This window comes from Pararge aegeria, chromosome 1 (assembly GCF_905163445.1).
Source record: "Pararge aegeria chromosome 1, ilParAegt1.1, whole genome shotgun sequence".
Classification (NCBI taxonomy): domain Eukaryota; kingdom Metazoa; phylum Arthropoda; class Insecta; order Lepidoptera; family Nymphalidae; genus Pararge; species Pararge aegeria.
In genome coordinates, this window is record NC_053180.1 from 6,095,032 (window position 1) to 6,113,035 (window position 18,004).

General features: G+C 36.0%; 2 protein-coding genes across 2 annotated transcripts; one reads left to right on the forward strand and one right to left on the reverse strand.

The window, feature by feature from the left end:
• Positions 1–3,260: 3,260 nt before the first annotated feature.
• On the forward strand, positions 3,261–9,362 carry LOC120628245 (disintegrin and metalloproteinase domain-containing protein 10-like). Its single transcript, XM_039896565.1, has 11 exons — positions 3,261–3,429; positions 4,098–4,289; positions 4,709–4,741; positions 4,906–5,101; positions 5,357–5,520; positions 5,896–6,093; positions 6,712–6,820; positions 7,298–7,409; positions 7,830–7,982; positions 8,313–8,472; positions 9,070–9,362. The coding sequence occupies exons 1-11, from the start codon at positions 3,261–3,263 to the stop codon at positions 9,360–9,362; spliced, it is 1,779 nt and encodes a 592-aa protein (XP_039752499.1).
• A 1,335-nt stretch (positions 9,363–10,697) lies between these two features.
• On the reverse strand, positions 10,698–17,968 carry LOC120624303. The gene is given in 12 exon segments (XM_039890770.1): positions 10,698–10,950; positions 11,652–11,882; positions 12,561–12,727; positions 13,398–13,553; positions 13,997–14,147; positions 14,240–14,299; positions 15,522–15,704; positions 15,927–16,136; positions 16,317–16,434; positions 16,502–16,618; positions 16,692–16,997; positions 17,735–17,968. Coding segments are annotated over 12 exon segments (2,064 nt in total). The 5' UTR covers positions 17,879–17,968; the 3' UTR covers positions 10,698–10,729.
• Between the last annotated feature and the right edge of the window lie 36 nt (positions 17,969–18,004).

Genomic DNA, 18,004 nt, shown 5'->3' on the forward strand with positions numbered 1-18,004 from the left:
ATGCCCTGCGATTTGTCTGATTATAGGGGATTGCTTTCCACTTATCATCTGGTGCGCCGCCTGCTCGGTCCATGAATTGAATTATTACAAAAAAAAATTATGTGAACTATTTTAGAGATATTTCCAATATATCAGCCATGCCATCTCTGTTCTACATAAATATGTAAACGAAACTAAATTTAAATGTCAATAAATAGTGATATCCCGCTCCAGATAATAAAGTGCAAAGAATCCAGCAATATTTTAGATTTAGACGCATAATTAATAATAAATATTCCAACAAAATCGGTACCATTTTCCTTTCAATGAATTACTACATTTTCGCATCACTCGCTCGATATTGCTTTATTTACAATACCTTTTGTCAACCTTAATATATAACCTTATTATATTCAAAAGATTGAACAGGGTTTTAATGTAAAACGGTAATCCATTTAGGGTTGTAATGCTATGATTCTACGATTATCAAGATAATTATGGGATCTGGCTGAAAACCAGTGCTGCACCTTTAAGTAGGTTTCCAGCTTTATTGACCCAGCTCCATTTTAATTTTATGTTTTAATTTAACACAAATGCGTGGCAATAAAGATGATTTTTCTTTCTTTCTTTATAATATACAGTTGCCCTTGAATTAATTAGCAATTTTATGTAGCCTAATAAACTACACAACCAGTTTATTTGTGCTTCTAAAATTTATATTGTTACAGACCATTTTTGTACCGTACAGGAAAATGAATCAGAGAGTAATGTAAGCCATTTGGCAAATAATTTAGGCCTATACTCGTTGGTCTTCGTAGCGCGTTCAACTATGGATCACTAGGTCCCAGATTCCATTCCCGGGTCAAGCCAAAACACCCGTCTCAGTACCAATACTTAATAACGAGAAGGCCACTGTAACGTGGGATAATCTCATTCAGCAATGAATCCGTTGATTGGTATCTTTATCATCATATCAACCCATTACCGACCCACTACAAGGCACGGGTCTCCTCCCACAAAGATAAGGGTTAAGGTCGTTGTCCACCCCACTGGCCCAGTGCGGACTAGTGGACTTCACACGCCTTTTGAGAACATAATGGAAGACTCTCATTCCTGACGATGTTTTCCTTCACCGTTGAAGCAAGTGATATTTAGGTAAGTACTTAAAACGGACATAACTTAGAAACGTTAGAGGTGCGTGCTGGGAATCGAACTCGGCCCCCCGAAAGTGAAGCCGATGTCCTAACCACTGGGCTATCACTGCTTCTATGATATATAGTTGATAGTAACAAATTAATAGCGCGTTCAAATTGATCTATAAATAAAAATAAAAAGGAATATATTAGCCCCAAAGTAAGGGAAGCTTGTGTTATGGGTACTAAGATAGCTAATAATTTCTTTTTTTATGAATACAAATAAATACTGATAATATACAGATAAACATCCAGACACTGAAAAACATCAATGTTCGTCACACAAACATTTTACAGTTGTGGGAGTCGAACGCACGGCCTTGGACTCAGAAAGCAGAATCGCTGCTCACTGCGCCAACCGGCTATCAACTATGTCAACTATGGAAAGGCGCCGATGAAATTTTTTACAAGTAACTATTGTAATCGCTATTTGCATTTTTAAGGATGGCAACACACACAGCGCATTATTAAGAATAACACAAGAAAAAATTACCCTTATATATAATAGTCCGCGCTGGTCCGGAACTTTCGGGGATATAAATATATTATATAAAGCTGGTAAAAAAAATCTTAAATTAAGAAGACGATTTTATTGAAATATTCTCCAGATTAATGTGTAGAAGATGGAGATCTTCCAACAGCGCTAAACATTGTCAACTACAATGCGACATTTGTTGTGTATCCTAAAATACGATTCGCAGTTTCCTCGCGATGTTTTCCACGTTTTTATTAACCATTAAAACAAGTGATAATATTGAATTGCTTTAAACGCACACACACAATTCTTTCAGAAGTGTGTGCTGGGGATCGAACTCTGTACCCCCGAAAGGTAGGTTTGATTTTTTAAGTCATTTTTCAAGTAATGTCAATTAAACTTGGTATATCTACATAGGCAAAGCCCACTGCCCACCTGCCTACACGCCTGTCTGCCCACCTGCCTGCCCGCCTGTATAGAGAAGACATTAAAGTATTTAACTTATGCTTAGCGCTTATGTGACTTAGGCAGCCTTCTGTTTCAAGTAGGGTCGTTCGGTAAGTTGGTATCCTTGGTGTACCTCCAACTTAAGTCGTGACTAAATGACATGTCCGGCAAAATTCTATTCAAATCGTAAATTAATTAAAGAAAGCATTCTGTAATCACTCACGTCGAGTATTACTAAACAGCCGTCTCCAGCTAGTTGTTAGGACGACGTGTCATACAAATAACCTATTAATGTTCTCATAAATATTAATGAGCTGGACTCAGTTGGACCTGGGCTTAGTACTCCATACCGCGAGATAGAGCTTTGCATAATAAACGGTACTAAAAAACTGTCATCCATCCGTTTGGATTGACAAAGAGGCGATTTCCCACGGTGCGTGGTTTCGCGGATCTTACCATGATGGGATATGACGTCAGTGTTATATCCGTCATCAACGTCGACTTATTGACGTCCCACTAGTGGACTCAGGCCTCCTACTTTATAAAGGAGAGGGATTTAAACTAGTAGGTAGGTACACTGTTGCAACATTGGTAGGGTTTTTTAATCACTATAAATCAGCTCTTGTGCTACGATGGCGAGTGAGGAGGCAGTCGAAGATGGCAGACGGCTAACCTCTTAGGTTAGGGGTATGGAAGCTATACCCCTTTTTGATTTCTAAGCGGCTCGCTTAATCAAATGGCGGCACGTCTTTGCTGATAGGGTGGTAGTTAAACGGCTAAACCTTACAAGACCAGAGCGGAATTTTAGTATTAATAATCTCTCGTCGATCGTTGAATCTGCCGGGGATCGAATCTGGGACTTACCACACATAAACCACAGCGCTTACCACGGCGCCATGGTGTTCAGGATCTGATTCGCTTCTTTTAAAAACCAAGATTACTAAAAACCCTTTCAAAAATCTAGTTTTTATCAAAACTTGGACTGTGAAGTAATCAGGCTTTACAAAAATAAAAACAACTAGAACCTACATCTACGAGGACAAAAAATAAATTAATATTCTATCAATAAATTAAATTTCTCTATGATTACGACTTTGTCATAATGCCATCAATGATCAAGTGCCATTCTTCCACAAAATAGGTGGGTACACAAATTTTCCAAAAATATGTTTCGTTTTCTACTTCTTACCATCTTTCTTAAATTGGTTCTATGTTTAAATCTTCAAGAACGGTTACCGAAAGGCGACATCATCTGTAGCTCGTACGGATACCAGGTCTTGGAGGCGAAGTTTGGCAATGAAAGCCATTTACTGTGCCTGAAGATGCAGAAGATAGGTATTCCTGTCAGACATCTTTTAGAAGATTTCTATCGTCTGTATTGTTAAAATTCTATCTTCTCTAAAATCTAAGAAACTGGAGGTATAAGATAAAAACTAGTAGGTGCCTACTTAGCTATATTTTAAGCACTTTTAACTGATAAAAAGCCATTATGTAATTTTTAAAACTTTGGCATTTTATTTATATTTAATCTTCGATATACTTAATTACTTTTTGTAGACATGACAGGAATTCCTCTGGAAAAGACTTAACATAGCATAGGTACCAATTTATTCATCAGGCAACCGTTCAAGAATCAACTAAGGATCCATTGATTGTAAAATCCAATAAACAAACAACATTTTCCACATTTTACCACCATGTTTATTGTAGTAGGTAACTAGTAGAGTTTTTGTGACAGAGCTCGCCCGGGGAAGTACTACCGCCATGTTTATTTTTGCTGCTAAGCACTTAAAACCTACGGCCTCAGGGCCCTTTGGTAGCACTGGGCGGCACGTTGCAGGACAGAAAAAACAAACGATAGTTACCTACTAGTTACAAGGAGTTTCAGTAAATCAATTTTTATTCGAACTCGAAAATATGGCGCCCAAAATTGATGCGAAACGGAACCCACCCAACTTTTTTTGGATAAATCTTAGCCATTAATCAGATTGTTTGCTAAGCAGGGTCGCTACCTCTGACATCTCTCCATTCAACATTATTATTGGATCCTGGACCAGATGACATACAGACTGGAAAAGATTATCCTTTAGCAGATATCACCATGGCCTACGGTTTCCCAGTCGAAGACCCCAGTACCGGATCAGCAGAGGGCTATATAGGAGAAGATCATAATTTTTACGGTGTCTTATATATAGGTACTTTTTTTTTGTTCGCTTAAATGAATATATTCATTAAGAGATCTACCCCCGGCTTCACTTATGTGAACTATTCGCTCAACTGTTTCGAAATTGCCTTGTTTAAAGAAAGGCGAGTTTCACTATTGCATTATATTATTAGTACTCAGCTTTTTAAATATTGGATAGAAGCAGGCGTTACTTTGCGGAAATCCATGATATATTATCAAAATTAAGCTTAATTTGCTATACCCCGCTAAAAGCAGGAGAATATGTGTGGTGTAATTTATAATTTCTTCAATCCTTATACCCCACACCATTGTTAGGTCAACAATTATTCATTGTAAAGTCAACATCTCCTGATGATGCTCCGGTTTCGGAGCGAAACGTGCGTAGAGGGTATATTGCCGAAGATCTGTTTGGTGTGGGTGTGCGTGCAGATTTTAATGAGGACGGAGTGCCTGACAACATAGGTTAGTAGCAAGCACAACTAAGTAAAATCCCGAACTAAGTTAAATACGAGGAATTTATCTTTTACGGGAGATGCACAACCATTATCCTTCAATCGGTACTTTCTCTAATCCAAACATTAACCTTCCCAAAATAAAAAACTGTTACATATGTCATTCTTTTTTAGGGTTCTCAGTGAAATATATTCTGGTGCTCACATCCCGTGAAACTAACAACCGAGTTTTCGGAGATATAGTCAATGATCGCGCATTGGACGGGAGGCACTACCTCATGCGGTTTTCAAGGCTAAGGCGTCTATCCGAAGTCTGTCTTGGCGTTGCCTTCTCGGGGCATATGTTCCTGAACAGCACCCTTGGATTAAGGTTGGCCTCTCCCACTGTAGAATACTCGCATGCCCAGATCCTTATAAATCAAAGTAATCAGTAACGGTTGCAGTGCTACTATTCACCAATTTCCTATAGTCGTTAGAATTTATTCCTTTTACAAAAATTAACTCGTAAACCATAGCTGGCATGCCAATCTTTTCAACTCTTTTGATTATTTATGGGGCGGAAAAACATTCCTGTACTATGCTACATATTTCTTTTGGATCTGAACCTCAAATCTGTCCCCATTAGCTTTACATCCCTCGGGGGTGGTTTGGGTGGCGCAGCGGGTGGTTTATGCGACAGGAGAGCCTATGGAAGGTCATTCAATTCTCTCGCATTAGCTCACGCAACCCAAGAATTGAACGAGAGGGTCCCCGAGAGGGTAGCCGCTCTCAATCTTGCACATGAGATCGGTATGGTACAATTTACAAATACTTTTACTTATAGTACGTATTATTGTAACGAATTTTATTAAATTTCTTCATTATAGATCGCGTAGATAGTAATGTAACCTCTGTTGGTAATATACCTACCCAAAAACAATACAATTTCCCAATTTGATTCAAAAAAACGTCGTACATGAAAGTTGTTGCCAATTTTGTTGTAAACAAATATCTCAACTTACTTGTTGAAAATAGTGCTCTGCTTTTCCACAAAGAATACTAAAAAAAATAAAGAATAATAAAATCTTTTCTATAGTACCTACTATAGAAAAGATTTTATAGAATTGAAATCATATTTAAGGATTCGTATGAGTTTCCGCGACCTAATTTCCTTCTAATAACCAGGTCACAGTTTTGGCGCTCATCACGACGAACACTTCCCAAACCCTGATTGTCGCGGCTATGTCATGGGATCTCAGTCCTCCCCCACAAACTCTGCACACCCATCTGAGTTCTCCATATGCAGTAAACGCTTGATATCGGCCACTCTGAGCAGTATGAGCTACTGTTTATCAGAGATCGACCAGCCTTTCTGTGGAAATGGTAAGGAGTTTATTAATATTATTCCACAGGGTTTACAGCAGTTTTAAGTGGGGATATTAAACCTTCTAACCTCCGGTTTTCCAACCAGTTGGTTCAAAAGGAACTCCTGTACACCCAAGGCATTATGGTTGTATATAAAATTTATAAGACAATTGATGTTTACCTTCAACTTTGTAGTTAGTTAGGCAATTCTTCGTCGTTAACAACCCATTACCGGTTCACTATAATATTCAGTATCCTCTCAATTAGAACAATAAGGGTTTAGGCCGTAGTCCACCTCGCTGGTGAAGTGCGGATTGGTAGACTTAATACGCCTTATGAGTCGTTTGGAACGTGATGAGATTTTTTAACCGATCACCATGGTACTTCCAAAAGTAAGAAGAAATCTTACCCACTACCCTACCAGGAGATAAGACAAAATTTTTATTTTTTTATTATTTAACTTAATTGAAAATTCAACATGTATTGATGTCCTTTTTACTAGGATTGGATAGTAAAAAGGACATCAATACATGTTGAAGGATTAGGATTAGGATTTTACTAGGATGTCCTTGTAAAAGCACAAATCAGGGTGTTGATTTGGCTATCATTAAAAGAATTAGATAAACCTAATTTTAGGTATAGTAGAAGATGGAGAAATCTGCGACTGTGGCCTGCCTTCACTCTGCAATCAAAAAGACCCTTGTTGTACGCCGCGTGCTGGTGGTGCCCTTGTCTTTGAAGAAGGGTTCGTATTGTTTGTTTTAATACATTTAAAGTTTACTTAACTTTTATGAGTGGACGTAAATAATATGTGTTAAGTCGCATTTTAAAATCCCATCCGTTGGACTTTTGTCGTACCTACCCTCTCCGAGTAGGTACAAGCTTCTTAGTTGGAAGAGAATCTATAATACCTATCTTTTAACATGAACATGGATAATAGTATATTAATAAAAAGAACCAAGTCCTTTACTTATTTTTTTTGTCTTCTTTACCAAGTTGATTCTTTACCATGTTTAGAAGATATATTGAATCGATTTTCCTGCTTGGCACCTTTTCTTAAGAAAGAACTGACCCCTGCATCTTCTATGCACTTTATTGAAAGTAAAAGTAAAGTAAAAAGTAAAGTCAAGCGTTTGCTATAAAAGCCGTTTAGTATATTACGACGCTTGACTTGAAGTGTTTATGTGAAATGTTACGCTATTCGAGCTTATTTTTATTTAAGAGCATTGCACAAAGAAGGTTGCTCCGTCGCACCTTCAGCCATGTGCCACCCTGCGCAGGGTCTGTGCTGCACTTTCGAATGCCAATATGCGAACTTAACCACGAGCGGAATTGTAAGTTTTGACTTAAACTCTCTAAAATAAACGTCTAAGTAATTCTAGTTGTCACATAGAAGTTCTACTTCTATATGATATAATGATAAAGCTAGTCAAACATATGTTTTTATACGTGGGAAACCCACTTCGTGCCAAGTTTCGCTAGTGAGAGGCGTGCAGGTTAAACAGCAGGTCCGCCAACTCCAGGACCGCACTAAGAGTGTCTAATCCCTTTTATTTACCCAAATGTCCTCCATCAGCCCTTCGGGGACGGCACTGTAAAAATCTCTGAGTTACTCAGCAGGTTAAATACATAAGAATATGTAGCCAATTGATGGTCAATTGGCTACATATTCTTATAAGCTGCCTTTAAGTATCAACCTACGCAATTTCTACTTTAGGTATTAATTTTCAAAACAACCCGTGATTTTTTAAAAGGATTGCACGATGCAAGAGTTGGAATGCACGTGTCCAAACCTATCTGAATGTCGGTGCGGTCTGGGCGGGCGATGCTTGCCAGACAAGAGTTGCCACGCCGCGGAATGTGCTATCTTGGGCCTTAGGGAGTGTCCATGTCCCCATAATGAACCAGTAAGTGATTCTTCGCCCTCCGTACCTAATATACTTAATAGTTTATTTATACCTAAATATTTCATCATTATCAATACCCTACAAAAATTCATTTAAACTAGAATGAAGGCCTCCTGAAGGTTTGTGTCACAGGATCACACACCTTCAGGAGGCCATGTGTGTGTGTGTGTGTGTGTGTTTGTGTATGTATTCGTGTGGTTGATGTTTGAATTATGCTGTGTCGCCCATGTAGAGCCGGTTAACGCTCTACATGGCTTAGGGACCATTGGGTAAGCACAGATTGCACTGCTGATTTTTAAGTTGATATAATACTATATCCTCACATTATAGGGTGGCGTGATAAGCAAGAACAAAATGTGTGGTGTATGTTGCAATCTGAAGAAATCCGGTTCAACCAAGGAAAAATACTTGGGCGCCGAGTACGCTGCAAAGGAACTTATGGAGTCCTTTGAACTGTCTGTAAACTGGCCCGATCAGGATTATATGGGACGTAAGTATCATTATCGTGCAAAGAGGGTATGCACAGGGTATGCAGATGATATAAAATCAAGGAAATCTCCAGTACGAGTTATAAAAACTTAAGGGTAGGCTTTTTATAACTCTTGCAAAGCCTATCCTTAAGTTTTTATAACTCGAACTGGAGATTATTTTCATTTTGTATTATCTACCCGCTTAGTGCATACCCTGTATGCACGCCACTGGTTAGTATGCATTTGGAATAGATGTACCCCTCCACCTAAGAATACTGAACAATGCTCAGCGGACTGCTCAGTAGAACTGGCGATAGGTAGGTAAGATATATTACTTCACACATCAAATTATCTTTAGCTGAGGAGAGAGGAATTTTCACGTTTTAACAGTGCAGGGTGTATAGGAAATCTGTCAATTGTAGCTATAGAAATAAGGTTCTTATCCAAGTTCGAAGTCGAAGGTGAATCAGGTGTCTATGAGAGGCTCAAATTAAGTTATCCTCAGCCTATTTTTATCCTACTGATGTGCACAGGCTTCGTCTCTTACATAAGAGACAGTTTAAAAGAAAAATTCCTTTCAAACCAAACATCCTACTGATTTAATTTTACGGTTCCAGCGAACGTAACGATAAACCTGTGTGAAAACGCCACAACTTGCAGACAGGTTGAGTTACGCGCCTGGCCACCAGGTGGCGTGTGTGTAGCGCTCAACTCAGTGGGCATATGCTCCCCGCAAGGCCACTGCAAGAGTGTGTTGATGTCACCCACTTCCAACGTTTACCCGGATATTATGGTACGTTTTAAAGAAAGGTCAAACAGGAGACATTTCTTACACAAGGAAAGAAGAAAAATTGTATCTTCTCCTACAGCTTTATCAACTCTCACCGCATTGGCGCAAGGGTGGAAATAAAATCCAAATTATATACGTGTAAAAAAAATATACGGGGATAAACTTCTCCTATTCCCTATCGCCATGCTTTGGACATATAATCGGGGGATATAATTTTCGGTTGCCAATACTAACCGTGCAGTGTGCGACCAATAAAAAAAAGCGCGATTTCGAATAATTCTTGTCATCGGTCGCACGCAAAATGCAAGCTTGAACGCCACTTAGTACGCAGGTTAAATGCGGCGTTGTGGCCATCGCTTTAATGAAAGGCCAATCCAAAGTGTCCGAACTGACTCCGAGGTGGCGTACAAAATGACAAAAAATAAAACGCTCCGCAAAGTGGTTCCGGTAACTGCTAAACCGTGGCAGAGTTTAATATTTTTTTTAACGTGGTGGTATTGCTAGAAATATTTTGTGTGTTCTGTTGATACTATTGACTATAAGCTTACTGTATCGACGCCGGGTACATGTATGTTTCCGGCTGAACCCCTCAAGCCATCATTATTTTTACGACGCGACGTATTTTTCACAGTATCTGACAGTACTTATTTGATAATTCTTTTGCGACTGCAAGACTTAGTTTTTTAATTGCGATTTTAAATTGTTAATAGTTACAACCGGTGAAACATACGAGAGAAGAATTAAAAAGTTCGTCGACGAAACTCACAGCAAGTTTATTTTCTTTTGTGACCATAATTATTATTTTTAACACAGGTATATGGCCAAAGTATATTTTTTATGGTCACTTATTTTTATTTTTGTTTTTATAATTACATCAACGTAACAATGTCTTTTTTATTGAATGTCTCAATTTAATTTTTTTGATGCGTCAACAAGTGTTTTTGTGAAATAACGAATATATTGATTAAAACGAAAATAAAAAAAACATTCTTGTTTTTGGCATGGATCTTGTACCTATATATTCTAAAATATAGATTTCCGTATCATAGAATTACATCTCAGAAATACAGTATGATGGCTCTAACCATAGTGAACGGAGGCCGGGCCTTATCAAATGCCATATTCTCAGACCTCACCAGCCTTATTGTTACTTTTTTTAACAACAAAACACATCATTACATTCATCCGCTTTATGGAGATAAGATCTCCACCGTATGAAAATTTAATCAATATAAAGTCAAAGTCAAAGTCAAAGTCAAAAATATCTTTATTCAAGTAGGCCCACAGGTGGCACTTTTGATGCGTACATAAGAATTACACGGTAGTGAGATGATGGCGATAACCACATTCGTAAACTTAAAACTAAAGCTACGAGGGTTCCAAACGCGTCCCGGTCTAAGAAGAAGCCCACAACAAACTTAGCCGGGTGTAAAGAAAGGGCAATTAAAAAAAGTATAACTTTTTAAAATAAATTATATTAAATTAATTCAATATTTATCACACAAAGCTTCTAACATTTTGAAGTAACAATACTTGATATCAAACTCCATGTCATACCAATAGTTGACTGCTATGCAGCCATGGCTCTGCGTCACGTGATGGAACCATAGACTAGGGAGGTAGAGGCAGTCCCCCTTATGTAGGCGGACCTTAAACTTGTGGGCTTTTTCGTATGAAGGATACTTCAGTAAGTTTGGTTTGAGGGGATCTGAAACCAAAAGAAAGATATTTCTTGACTAAATTACTTAAAAAATAAATGGTGCCAAATTATATGCAAATGGGATTTGTTCAGGGTGAAAACAAGTTGAAGCCTGGTCTGATAATTTCTCTTGCTCTAACTGAACATAAAGCTCTAACTGAGCATAGACACAACAGTAGTGTAACGGGTTACAGGGGTGAAATTTAAACAGGCAAGAATTTAATTTGGAATTTTACTAACACCCAGCTTAGTTTATCGTTATCGTTCTACAGAGGCCAGGACACAAAGCTTTGCTTTAAAGATTACATATTCCGAAAATATCATAACTTCGCTAAAACTGTAATCTTTTCTGTAATCTATATATAGAAAAGAAAGTTGTGTTAGCTAAACCATCTAAAACTCAAGAACGACTGGACCAATTTTTATGATATTTGTTTTTTTGGATTTCTCTTAGACCGGAATAGGATGATAAGTATAAAAATATAACATTCATAAAAAAAAAAACGCGGTACGAAGTTCGCCGGGACAGCTAGTTATTATTAATACAACAATTATTGGTAAAATAAAATACTCTGTTTGATAAAAGAAAGATTTATCTAACGTTCACTATCTAGCTATGATGAACGGACAGACAGATAGCAGAGTATCAGAGCTCTGAATGGAGAATATTTTAAGTTTTATTTATTAAATCTTTTGAAATCTAAACTTACCAATACAAATCCAGGGTAAATCATTTGCTGGACTATCATCTTTAATATCAATGCCACATTTCACATGGTCTGTATCAAGTGGTACAATATCCCATTTATTTTCTGTCCTCTGGAATATAGCTTGAGTGTATCTTTTGTAAGGCACATAAGGCAAATCAGTTGGTGGGATAAGTATAAAGTCTTTGTTGCCATCTATCACACAGTATATGTTCTCGTAGGGATCTTTATGCACTGAAACAAAAATATTCAATATTTATCCCCCATTTCCAACTATAATGGATGGATTATGTAAACGTAAGTAACAGTAAGTTTGTCACACTGCTTGACTTTTTGCTTGCAAGATTTTATTTTATTTTATTTTATTGTACAGGTAAACCTACAGCTAATAACAGAAAATAAAAAATGAAAATAAAGCAATGAAGTATAGCCAATTACAAGTTTTCACAGATAGACCCAGCTTTTATTTATTACAGTAAGCAGAAGGTGAAGTGGTGTGACAAACCAACAATCAACATGTCTATAAATGGATGTTGAAATGCTGGACGTAGTCTATTGTAACAATTTGCATATTCTACTTATATTCTTGTGCCAAATTTTGCAGTTAAATATGTTGGAGTGTGTTAAGTGGAAATCATAGATGTCTTTTTTTTAAGTCTTAATTTGAAGGACCAAGCTTCCTGGCAGTAGTACTTTCCCAGACAAGCTCTGTCACTAACAGTTCTACTACTACTAATATGTATGATCAAGATTATAAAAATGATAAACGCAAGAGTGTGTCTATCTTAACTTGGTATAATTTTGCACCTATATTTATATACCTTGCACCCTGACTGAGTAAATTTTTTTTCCCAGCATTACTGAACATACCTACAGGCCTTTTTTTAAATAATAAGTTACTAAAATGCATACTGGATGTCACAGCTCTGTCATCACCCATCCAAAAGTTGACAGCATCTGGCTTCTTGTTAAAAGCTTGACTCGCGAAACTGACATCTGATTCCACATCTCTCATCAGCTCACTAAAGTCTTCTGTCAGATTTGAGTTCTGTCTCTGAATATATGGTATTAAATTTTCACTGTAAAAGTATAATATAATTTCAACAAGAAATGTACAAAACATTTATAAAACAAACATTAAATAAATGAACCTGATCTGGTTTTTGTCTGTAAGAAAGTATTGTCAGATGATTTTAAAAATGCCTATTATTATTATATACTAGACTAAACAGCTTTCACTGATGTGTCTATATAATTTCTTATGCTCTGTCTTTTTGAAGTTTTTCCAGTCTATTCTTAAACTGATTCAGATGAACAGATACTGATTTTAATAAATAATAAACATTTAGACTTACTTACTTCTACCAAGCAATTAATTAATTATTATTGCTTAATGTAATATATTATATGTTATTTCCTAAATACCACAAAACTTGCAATCTAGCAATGCCTTACTAATAAATTAAGTACTGCCATTTGTGAAGGTAACTCTTAAGAGTTTCAAATGACATTTATAAAATGAAGGTGAAAACAAAGAGATTTTTTTTGGATTGTTCTCTGACCAGGGTGAGTTAGGTACCTTTATAGTTTAAATTTTGAAGCTTATAATTATAATATCACTACAACCAGTATTTTAATGGATTTATTTTACTAGAAACATACTATAACGAAGTGTAGAATTAGGGTATTGTCTTTTAAATGCCTACCTCTAATAAACCTAGCCTACCCTAAACCTAATTTTTAATATACCTCTTAGCCTCCAATGTATCCAGAAACTCTGTCATTGTCATTTCCAATTCTTGTGGCATAACAAAATACTCTTTCCCATTTGCATCTTGAGTAATACCATCTGCCAGACCATTTGGTGTCAATGCTACTGTCACCTTTTTATTGAAGAGTACTTTTCTGTAAATATGAATTAATATTGTCATTGTCAGATGATCATCTGCCTAATTAATATTCCCACTGCCAGCCGCAGACTCACAAGTAAGGAGTATAGAGGTTGATAAAACAGCCAATCTCTCTAAACCAATACCTAGAGTAGATGATTTTATATAGATTCCCCTTTGAAAACACAATAAAACTGTTTTGTTAAAAACAATATACCAGGGACACATGACAAAATTCTATGATTCGCTTGCATTCCATTAAAAAAATACAATTAACTTTTCTGCATTAATTGCCTACAATATTATAAATGTACAACCTATAAAGTTCCGAATGCATTATTACATACCCTTCCTGGTAGTAAATTTTTAAAATAGAGAGGCCCATTTCGGACATGGCGTTCTAGCCATTTCTACAGTTAATTCGTTTCGATAGTAATATAGTTTTGAATACTTAGTTACCTGAAGTAATGTGAATTCCATTTCTGAACGGCTGGCCATTTTGCACACCCACCGCGAATAATAACCGGGATATTTTTCGATACATAGTCTCTATAAAATTGTAACGGTTCAATTAAATTCGTCTCTGCTACATCACCTCCCAGATATAAAGCTATTTAGCCCAAAAAGAAACTTTTTATTAGGTTATGTTGCATTGGTGTTTAAAACTACGATTGACGTATGTTACAGTTGGACCATAAATACCTGAAGATTCTTCATGAAGTATTCTACAAGCTTCCAGGATTATATCAGTCATATTTTAATAAATTGCTATCGAAATAACAAAATAAAAGAAAAAACAATTATGTCAATTAAGATATATTCATGTACACACACCTACTCTCCACTCTCATCATAAACTAACCTTACTTGACAGTTGACACTTAATAGTTGACTGTTGACAATAGGGACACAATTTTTTTTTTAATATGAAAATTGCATGAACTCTCATCTTTCTTTCTCTTCTTTTTACTAGACTTTTTTGTATTGTTTTATAAACGATCTAATGTTTTAATCGATGATAATCACTGACGTAATAAGAAATGGACGTCGATTCAAAATTTACAAAAAAATGTGTCCCCAGATTGTCCCGAGTCAATCAATTATTTCAATTTCTATATATGACTGTACAGAAATTGAAATAATTTAAAACATTCCCATTTGAATCGGATATCATCATAGCATTACAGATATTTTTGCTTGCAACAATCTATAACTTTATGCAGCTTAGACCTGGGGGAATTCTATAAAATCACCATAGGCAGCTTGGACTGTTCCCTCATTTCGAGTTTCGTGATTGGTTTCAGATTTAATTCAAATTGAAATAAAATATTGTGTTTCTAAGCAAACCAATACTTTGTAATGATAAAAAATCTTTTACTTCCTGGAAAAAAATACGTCATCATCTTTTCATACTTCAGCATTTTTGCATGTTATTACCATGCAGTACGTCATTTTGTACGTGTAATATGTCACACGAACCAATTAAGACTGGCGCGAAATTCAAACCGTTTTTGCGTTTTTATACCCTTTTTGTTCGGCAGGGTGATCACGTATCTTGCGACAGGCGTAAATTTTGCAATCACTGCTGTCAAACGTCACTTTTGTTTATTTATTGTATGGAAATGTGACGTTTAACAGCAGATTTACGCCTTTCGCGAGATACGTAATCACCCTGCGTCACGTCAGTCGTGATAATATTATAGCAGCGTCGGGCATCGCAAGACACAAATGGCATTATGAGAAAATAAAGTAAGTTTTGGATTTCGACCATAAATGTTAATACATAATATACTTATAACTATTATTTCCATAAATTGAGTTAATATTGAAAACGTTGGTTTACTAACTACATGTTTGACCTTATAGAAGGTAAGAAGATGAAACAAGAAGAAGAATTACGACGAAAAATAAATAAAAATTCAGAGTTTTTTATCACATTTTTTGAATACAATTCCAATATACCTATCAAAACAAAAAGACTAAATATACTTCATCGGCATTGGTTTCTTGAGTATTCCTTTAACCGGATGTCCAGCGTTTAGGGTTGGTTTTTTAGGTAACGGTGGTGGTTCCATTGGAGGCGCTATACGCTCGTTGGGTGAAGGTAAAGTTTTATTATACCAAAATTGTCTGGGCATGAATGTATAAGTGGAATCAATCGCTGAAACTACAAAAAACGGTTATGTGAATTTTCCAAAAAGAAGATTCATTAAAAGAAAGCAACTATCATCATATGTATAAATCATTTTTAACCTTGTTATTATTAAAATTATATCTAAACTTAAATATTGGCAATGATAATATAATCAGAGTATTTTTACGTATTTAAGGGAGGTAGCTAGGTATAGATATATATACTTTTTTTCTTCCAACTAGTAGGTAGTCTTACTTTTTGGTTTTGAATTTGGGAATTCCGAAATAGACATAGCACTCAGTGCCCTTGGATAAGGCAGCATGTTCAATTCGAAGAACTCCTCCACACCCTGGCGGGTCATACTTATTTTGTTGTCTTCATGCAATTGCCGCAGTCTCACAACTTTGTCAAAGTGTTTTAAGAACGTTCTAGACGTATTATGAATTGGTATAGTATCCAGAACACCTATAACATTCAAAAAGTTATTGGTTTAATGGTTCATATACAAAAGTTATATAAAAGTTCTTTCAGAGTTTATTATAACTTCCACAAACAAATCTCTTTTTTTTCGTACTTAGCGTGACTGCCGTATGCGGGTGGTTGCAAATTTCATCGTCTAAACAAAATAGTACGTACGTAACTTACGTAATTGTGAACACCTGGCTATTATAGTTTCTTTATATCTGTGCTTCTTGGTCATTGGGTTTTCTTTGAAGTTGGCGTCTATCAAGCTAACCAACGTGCATAAATCGTCTGCTATCGCCTAAAAGAATTGATAATTTATTATTTATTTACGTTCCAACCTCCTTAACGTATATAACAGCTGTTACCTCAACATCTTCCAAATTGTTTCTTTTAGCAATCAGCACCTCTAAGCGACGGAGAGGCTTTGTCCAAGTCATGTCTGCTATTCTATTTTGTGAAACATTTAAAATCCTCAGAGAAGCCTAAAAATGTACTTTTATTTACAATATCAGCTAGGCTATGTAGTCAAAATACTTCTATACCTAAAAATCTTACCCCAATAGAAAGCATAGTCCGAGGATCAAAACATAATGGGTCCGTACCATTGACATTTTGTTTTTCAATGTGCAACTCTTCTAAATATTTTAGTCCTTCCAAATTTTCAACGACGCTTATTTGGTTACTAGTGAGATACAATTTTTTTAACTTTACCAAATTCTCGAGACCTTCAATTTTAGTTATTTTGTTCCATTGAAGATGCAAATGCGTTAAATTGTATAGCAAATTCAAGTTCTCAATTTTGCTTATTTGGTTGTTATGATAATAAGCGTAGTTAATGTGATTCGGGTTTCTGGGCTTTGGCTGAAATAATTCTTTTGGATAAATGAATTGAAATTACTGAAATTATTATGTATCAGATCCAGAGAGATGAGACATTTCAGAAAAAACCATGCCTCTAATAAAAGCTGCCTTCATGTTTGAGGAACTTCCTAAAATATTTTGGCCTGTTTTGCAATTTTCTGATCTATGTCTTTAAAAAAAAGGTGCCTGTCACGGGACGTCCGCCAGATGTGAAACAGTTATGTCGTTGTTACATTTAGAAATGATATATAAAGAATTAAAAAATCCTGTATATGAGCCGTTGAGGAATTTATAAACCGGACACTATCCGTGCCATGACGCAAAACGGTTAATTTTGCTACCAAGGTTCCCCAATACATGTTTCACACCAAAAGGACTTCACCAAGTATTACCTTTCGAGACATAATAATTAGCAGAGGACCGATCATAGAAACTTCATCAGAACTGTTTGAAAAGGTTCGTGTAAATGACTATATCGGCAAGATCCAGTGTTTCTTCAAATATATTTTATAAAAGACTGACACTGCAATCAAACCTGATGGTAAGTGATGATGTTGCCTTATTCGTCTTACTCTTGATTTATAGAGAATTCCAGATCTTTACATTGCCTAACAAAAGCAATCTATAAAGGAAGCAAAGCGTGTCCATGGGATATCAACTACATCACAGTGCCAGATCCTACTATATTATAATTAAAATATATATAATATTAAAATACAGCTACATTAAATACTTACAATTTCAGTAAGACATTTTTCATGCATAAACAAATGCGTTGGCCTTTTGTTAATTAAATGTTTTTGTTTTAACATTTTCCTAGCTTGTTTACGTAAGCTGGTTTCATTTTGATCTGTATAGGTCAGTTTGTCTTTATTTTCCATATTTTATTACCGTTTTAATAAATTTACTTTGTGCAATATAAAATTTCATAACTGATACAAACTTTTCTGTTACTATGGCAGCAAATGTATCAGAATGTAAATAAAAAATCCTCCTTGATGACCTGC

What these genes read in the sequence shown, in the direction of transcription:
- LOC120628245 (XM_039896565.1), top strand. Translation starts at nt 3,261, where the DNA reads ATGTTTCGTTTTCTACTTCTTACCATCTTTCTTAAATTGGTTCTATGT. An exon ending in AACAGCACCCTTGGATTAAG is followed by an intron (nt 5,102 to 5,356) that starts GTTGGCCTCTCC and finishes TGTCCCCATTAG; the next exon opens with CTTTACATCCCTCGGGGGTG. An exon ending in ACTTAACCACGAGCGGAATT is followed by an intron (nt 7,410 to 7,829) that starts GTAAGTTTTGAC and finishes ATTTTTTAAAAG; the next exon opens with GATTGCACGATGCAAGAGTT.